The 7,079-nt window shown below is 39.2% G+C and overlaps 2 protein-coding genes across 6 annotated transcripts in view; both read left to right on the top strand.

Moving 5' to 3' along the window:
- LOC122079613 (nuclear transcription factor Y subunit A-1-like) overlaps positions 1–1,090 on the top strand; it is an 8,451-nt gene extending 7,361 nt beyond the window's left edge. For 3 of the 5 annotated variants that reach the window (XM_042646231.1, XM_042646226.1, XM_042646227.1), the window contains one exon: positions 145–1,090. In XM_042646231.1, the coding sequence (XP_042502165.1) occupies positions 145–576 (432 nt within the window). In that variant the 3' untranslated portion in view covers positions 577–1,090. The remainder of the gene's footprint in view (positions 1–144) is intronic. The other 2 variants (XM_042646229.1, XM_042646230.1) reach the window with 2 other exon arrangements.
- Positions 1,091–3,817: 2,727 nt separating this feature from the next.
- Positions 3,818–6,879, top strand: LOC122079166. Its single transcript, XM_042645424.1, has 3 exons — positions 3,818–4,027; positions 4,242–4,361; positions 6,650–6,879. Exons 1-3 carry the CDS (start codon positions 4,007–4,009, stop codon positions 6,764–6,766), a joined length of 258 nt encoding a protein of 85 aa, XP_042501358.1. The 5' UTR covers positions 3,818–4,006; the 3' UTR covers positions 6,767–6,879.
- Positions 6,880–7,079: the final 200 nt, after the last annotated feature.

The following is a 7,079-nucleotide window of genomic DNA, read 5'->3' on the forward strand; positions in this document are numbered from 1 at the left end:
CCCCCCCCCAAAAAAAAAAAAAAAAAAAAACATGTGTCTCAGTTCTTTTGTGAACTAAATAGGTAAGAAGGCCTATCATTTACTTTGCACATGGGTTTGTTTCATTGTATCAGAAATTCTTTCCGGTTATGACATGCTGGTCAGCTTGTAATTTTTCTACAGCCTTACCTTCATGAATCTCGGCACCAGCATGCGATGAAAAGAGCAAGGGGTTGTGGAGGCCGTTTTCTTAACACAAAGAAACTTGACAATAATGGCACTAATTCTGCACCTGAGGGCACGGGTTCTGGTGCAGCCCCCTCTACCCAGTCAGCGAATTCATTGGGTTCTGAAGCATTGTCATCTGAGTTAACTGCTAAAATAGGTTCTTCCAATTATCAGAAAGAAGTAAAGGGACTTGTCAATCAGGATATGTACTTCAATGGCAGTGGGTGCTACCAACATCATCAGGACTTCTCACTGTCAAATTTTCATTCGCTTACAGAGGAAAGGGTGGAGGAAGGCGACTGTTCAGGTCAGCAGTGGGGAGGCATACCAGTGAATCAGGCCCCAAACAGGGCCCTCACCATACAATGAACACCTCTCATGGGGTCCAAGGTCTCTTCAGTGTCAATATATTTGATCCTATCACAGCTTTCAAACTTGTTTAGTGCTCTACTCACTTGCATCTTGGTTGGTGTTAATGTTAGGTAGAGATCTCTGCCTGGGACCTAAAATTGGAGTAATGGTAGGAGGGTGATACTGGAGGCACAAAGGCCCATCCCACCAGTAAGAAGTGGGGAACCCCTGTTTATCTGGTCTTTGTCTGGCAATTCATTCTTGGCTTGTTTTGTGTTTTTTTTGGGGAAGAATGGGGAGAAATGGTAGCTTTGTGGCTTGTAACTATAGTAACTTTTCTACTCTTCCTCTTCCCCAGCTTTTCTCCTGTGCAAAGTTATGTAGTATAGTTAAATGTGATGGATGTGAAGGAACAAAAGCCCCCTAATTTCTTTAGGACAAGAACATTTGGTTTGGGGATATCAGAGATTGATAAGAAATGATCTAGGTATGTATAAGCCTCTTTGATTACAGAAACCTTGACTTGTGTTCTTGTTGTGTTGTATTTAATTTTTCCGTTCTATGCTGGTTTGCATCCAAAGGAATGCAAGCATGGTGTGACTCAGTGGCCAGGATCTTGTCTTTTCGGTTGAGCTCTGCTTTGAACAGTTCAGGCTATGACTCCTTGCTAATGATCTTGTAACATTACTCGAAGTCTCAAGGGCTCCTAGTCTGCAATGCAAAGATGATCCAACGATATGATGTTAAACATAGCTTGTCATCGAGGGAATGATCAGAAACTAAGACTTTGCTTCTATGTCATCACAGTTTCTAGTATTTGCGTCTATTCCATCTTCTTCGTATGCATATTCACGTTGACATGTTCTATTTTGCGTCTGGCTTCATTGATTGATTGAACACGATGAATGATGTCAATTTTGTTAAATCCTACACTCTGCAGCATATCTTATCAAAATTTTGAACATTTTAGACATCTTGTTGAGTTTGAACTTTGATTTAGGCCTTTCCTTATCCCACTGTTGCAATAGATTTTACCATCTTTCCTTCTTATCATATGATTCATCCATGGACATATGGATCTTAAAGAAGAAAATGGTAATAGTTCATACAATGGAATTGCAGTGTCTCTGAACTTGTAAATTATTCCGAGATTTGATAATCATCTATGTTGTCAAATTCCTTCATCCCTTGAGGTCTTAAAGACTCTAGGTCGGTTGCCATAGAAGATGAAACTTCCTTCTTCCTTGAGTGATTGATTTTTTAATCACTAAAAATTACTCTCATCCACATCCTTTAGAATGTGGGGCCATTCTGGGCTGGTTCTTGAATGGAGCAATTATATAAGTCATACTACTGTTATAGTCCAATATCAGCCATATAGGGGGGATTGATCTTGCATCGTTTTTAAGGAGAATTGATGTGGATTGATATGGTTTTGGGTCCCCTCACCTTGTAAGCAGGTTTATGGGGTTGAATTATTTCGAGTTTGTATCAACTACATAACTTCTGCAAATTATTGAGGTCATGCCTAAATACAAAATATAGCTCTACGATTTAACTTCTGAACTTTTCGTAACTGTCAGCTGAGGTTTCAATGTGGTGGGGCTGGGCGTCATCGCCATTTCACGTGACCTCTTAGTGTACCCTTTACAGACACGGGGAAGTGGAACCAGGTTGTGAAATGATGATTATCTACATATAGGTGGCTGATCTTGCTCTTTTAGTTGGTTCTACTGCTAGTAATAATCTTATAACATCTTGTCTCACGTCTCTTACTGAATATCAAATGCTGTTTTCTGTGAATCATACAATCATCATTTGTGATGGCTGCTTTGATCCTAATACATGTTATGTATGTTTGGCTTATTTATTTATTTTTATGGGAAAAAGAAGACGAAATATTATTAGATAGTAACCAAAAATTTTAACAGGTAATCAGGGTCCATGATCATGGTTTTTCTAAGCATAGCCTCAAGTGGTATATAATTCAAAATGAGGATAATTTCGTTGTCAGCCTTAATACATAATAGTTTCGTTGTTAGCCTTAATACATAGAAAAAAAGATTTCAGTTTCCAACAAAAGAGAGATTGCTGTCCACAGCCATCAGTTAATATCATTACTACCAAAAAAATTCCTTAATTCCATCTTTCTATTCTTTTTCCATCCTGGATAAGATACTACTTGTTGCTTTTGTACCATTTCCTTCTAGGTTGGGCTTATGTTGTCTTATTGAATTCACATTTCTATGGTGTTTCTATGACTTATGAATTTCAGGCAGTTGGCACCAAATGCCAAAAGTATCCTATTGGAAAGAGGCAGGTGTTTTCTCCCTGAGAGCTCGCTCAACGCCCAGACATAGGGGTGCACCCTAGGAGGGGTAGGATGGTCATTTCACACCCCTTGTCTGTGACAGAGGGGGAGTTCTCGAACAGAAAACTGTCTTAATAATGGGTTTTTTCTTTTTTCTTTTTTCTTACTAAAAAAAATTAAATATAGGACGAACCTTAGGTTATATGGTTGAGATGAAGTGCCAATTTATCACAATCCAATAAACCCAATCCACATTTTCACCTAAAAAACTAATCAATCCATCCACACTGATTGCGTGAAAATCGTCTGCAGCCACTACACAGGTGCAATAAGCATTGGGTGACTGAGAGCCCCTTGGAGCATACTCCCGAATACTCTCAGCCGTCGGATGTTGACTAGACCTTACCACTCAGTAGACAATTTGAACTCCAAGGGATGGGGGTTTGTAGACTATTTTTCATTTTTTTTGGGGTGCGAGAGGCTTATAGACTGTAATTGCCATCTACAATACTCGTTCGTGGGGTTTTGCAGTTTTGCACAGTTTGGCTACAACAAGCATTAGAAAGAGGCAGGTGTTTTCTCCCCAAAAGCTCGCTCAACGCCCCGATATAGGGGTGTGCCTCAAGAGGAGTAGGGTGGTCATTTCACATCCCTTGTCTATGACAGAGGGGGAGCTCTCGTACAGAAAACTTAGTCTTAATAATGGGTTTTCTTTTTCTTATCAAAAAAAATTAAATATAGGACGAACCTTAGGTCATATGGTTGAGATGAAGTGCCAATTTATCACAATCCAATAAACCCAATCCACATTTTCACCTAAAAATCTAATCAATCCATTCACATTGATTGCGTGAAAACCGTCCACAATCACTACACAAGTGCAGTTAGCATTGGGTGACTGAGAGCCCCTTGAAGCATACGCCCGGATACTCTCAGCCGTCAGATGTTGACTGCACCTTACCACTTAGTAGACAATTTGAACACCAAGGGATGGGGGTTTGTAGACTAGTTTTCATTTTTTGGGGGGTTTGTAGACTATTCTACGATACTCGTTCGTGGGGTTTCGCAGTTTTGCGTAGTTTGGCCTTGGAAGACGAAGCATTGTAGTTGCAGAGGAAGAACACACGGGAGACCACCATGATTAGCTTTCTTGCTCAGGTGAAATCCAACAAACCCCTCTCCTTAGTCATCACTCTGAGAATTAAGTTGAATGATTGGATCATAACGTAGTTCATCTTGGAAGCACTGTTGGTTTTCAAATCTCCAGAATAGTTGAATGACTTCAAGTTTCACCAAAGAGGAAATAAAATGAAATTAGTGAGAGAATGATTTTCCTATGAAAATTGAAATTTTCGTTGTTATTACTAAGCAGGAACGTCTTCTTGGTGCAGCCTTGGGCAGTATCTTCACGGGTATCATAGTTTTTGAGCAGAGAAAGAGCATCTATAGCTTAATTTCAGAAAATCAGTCCCATTACAAATCTCATCCTCAGGTGAATTTATTTGCATTACCCTTTCACACTAGTATTAAACTGTACTTTTGATCTAGCTCTTTGATTATAAATGTTCTTTGATTGATTATTGGAGGCAAAGCAAATAGGCTGTTAGATCTTTTGCTGGTCTTAATTTTTGGAGCTGTTTGTTAGACTACGTTGGTCTTAACTTTAGGTAATGCGGAAAAGAGTAAACAGTTCTACATGTTTTAAATAGAATTTGCAATTCCGCATCTCTTTCTTGTCCTGACTAAATGCACTTTTGTTTCATACAATGTAAATGATGATTTCAAACAGCCTATTTTCTGAATATTGGTCGAATGAAAACCAGAGCTGCTCGGCCGCTGCCTGTAGATTTCAAAGAATACCTTCTCGGGAACTACAGGTCTATGGTACCGCTCTTCTGAAACACATCCGTTTGACATAAGATGCTCTCAGTAACCAGCCAATCTTGTCCCAATTGATTGCTCGGGTGCACACCGGTGGATTTCTCTAGACATAGGCGATTGGCCTAGGCATCGACCACCAGTGTTGTCAGTGGCCATGTATTGACCTTTTGTAGCATATCAGTTAGATTTTTCAAATGGCCTTCATACCATTCCAAGTGAACCAATGTAAGGTTCATTCAGGTTACCAATGGGCTAAGTCAAGATCCATGATATATGTCACAATTTAGGTCCAATTGACGTAGTTAGTCTACACTATAAGACACCTATCTTAGGTTTTCGAGTTAAGTCCATAGGTGACGAGTTGAGCTTGAGCATTCGGATCATTACATCCTAGGATCATCTAGATACATACAAGATCAATTTTACACCTAGGATACATCTAAGCAAACTCAAATAATCTTCAATTTCTTGGTCCGAGTTACTTAAATCCTCATGGATGACTTCATTTAGATTATCCAGTTTCAGTTCCACCAATCCATGAGAAATCTCTTAAGCAGCTTGATATTTTCATTCTTGATATCTGCCAGTATTGATATTCTACCTCAAGGACACTTCTACACAATGCTTGGAACCTGTTAACTCAATAAAGCCCTAGAGAGAGCAACAAGCTTTTTCATACAAGATTAGTATGTAATCACCAGAACATAAAACCATTAATAGCACATGGAATTTATTAATGGCATCCTTTGCCACTGTTTTTAAATTTACTTTTACATGTCACAAATTTTGTTCCAAGAGTAAGGATCATTCTGGTAATGTAAATTAAATACAGTCCATTACCAGGATAGATGCTTTTGCCCTTCATTGCTTTGTTTGGTCCCTACTCCTTACAACTGGTATTGTAGAAGAACTAACACTTGTATCTATTTTTATGCATGAGTTTTTATCCAGTAGATGTACAGACTCTGCAAACTTGCCATTGTGTTCTTGTTTTATTGCTCTCAAAGTGGATGGAGGAGGAATGTTGTGTCAGGCTGGTAGCCAGCATAAAATCTATAGAACCCATTTAAATATGTATCAAAAAAAAAGGAAAAAAAATTCCACACAATTATAGTGGAATAGACAGGCAAGGTTTGTGTTCTGAACCCCGGCCAATTTCTGAAAGGCTTTGGTTGAGTTGAATTGATTCAAAATAATAGGAACTCCATAAGTTGATGGTGTAATGTGCACAACATAAATGGTGTAATTTTCTTTTGGAAGTGCCTTTGGTATATCATGCTGCTATTGTATCTAGAACAAGATCAAATCAAAATTGTATTTATCAAAGGCATGATTGTCAAGGCATTTCCTAGGCATCGCCTAGGAATCCAAGCTCTTTCTTGGGTCCAAGGTGACAATACACCTTGTTGACACTTCACAAGTTTACATTGATTTATGTTTAGTGCTCTGTTGTTTGGATGAATATGCTTATATTATATCCTATGCTTTGTTTATTATATGTTGGTTTTCTCATATAAGGCCATTACTAGCATAATAATATCATATTGCATTGATAAGGCTTTTATGTTGCAGATATACATTACCATATTAAATTGTCAATTAGACATAGTCATTAACGCAAGCCTAGGGTGCCTTGTGGCCTAAGGACCCCTCCAACGCCTTGGGTCACCTTTATCATGCTATCCGAAGGTGCTAACATGCATGTTCACTAACTGAGGAGATTGGGAGAAATGGATCAGAATTATTATCCAATCTAATGGGGGAAGGATAGGATCCACCTAAGAAATATGACATTTTTTATACAAAATTCTGAAAACAGTAGATTTTCTGTCAGCTAACCATTTTTATTGGTGCGTTGGGGAAGCTATGACAATAATGTGGGGTTTAATTTGGATGCAGATGCAAGAGCCCAAATTTGGAAAGAAAACTCGCATGGAGCTGGCTCACTTGTGGAACAAAACAGTTGACCAGACAATGGGGCCAGTGATTGCCAATCTGAGCTTGCGTGGGTGGTAGATTTCCCTTACCAATGCCTTTTGTACTTCTTCTCTAACGTTATTGTCGACACCTAATTTTATTGGCCGCCTCCCCATTAATGATAGCCATAAGCATCATATGTGTTAAGAAAATTTCTATGGACCATATTACCTAGAGTGGGGAATGATCCCAGACCAGAGGCTTCCTTTGGGTGTTTGGACACTTGGGTGTTCCCTGTCCAGGCTTTGGTCAGCTGGCAACACCGATTGGATTTAGCAATGTTAGACTGGTAGTTACTGTTGTTAGTTACTAGACCTGCTGCTGCTGCTGCTGCTGCTGCTTCTGCTTGTTT

The sequence above is a fragment of the Macadamia integrifolia genome, chromosome 5, assembly GCF_013358625.1.
Source record: "Macadamia integrifolia cultivar HAES 741 chromosome 5, SCU_Mint_v3, whole genome shotgun sequence".
NCBI classification, from domain to species: Eukaryota; Viridiplantae; Streptophyta; class Magnoliopsida; order Proteales; family Proteaceae; genus Macadamia; species Macadamia integrifolia.

Excerpts from the sequence above, each read along its gene's own strand:
- LOC122079166 (XM_042645424.1), top strand. The coding sequence starts at position 4,007 with ATGATTAGCTTTCTTGCTCAG. Across the intron at positions 4,028-4,241 it reads TGATTAGCTTTCTTGCTCAG|GAACGTCTTCTTGGTGCAGC; the intron begins GTGAAATCCAAC and ends ATTACTAAGCAG. Across the intron at positions 4,362-6,649 it reads ATTACAAATCTCATCCTCAG|ATGCAAGAGCCCAAATTTGG; the intron begins GTGAATTTATTT and ends ATTTGGATGCAG.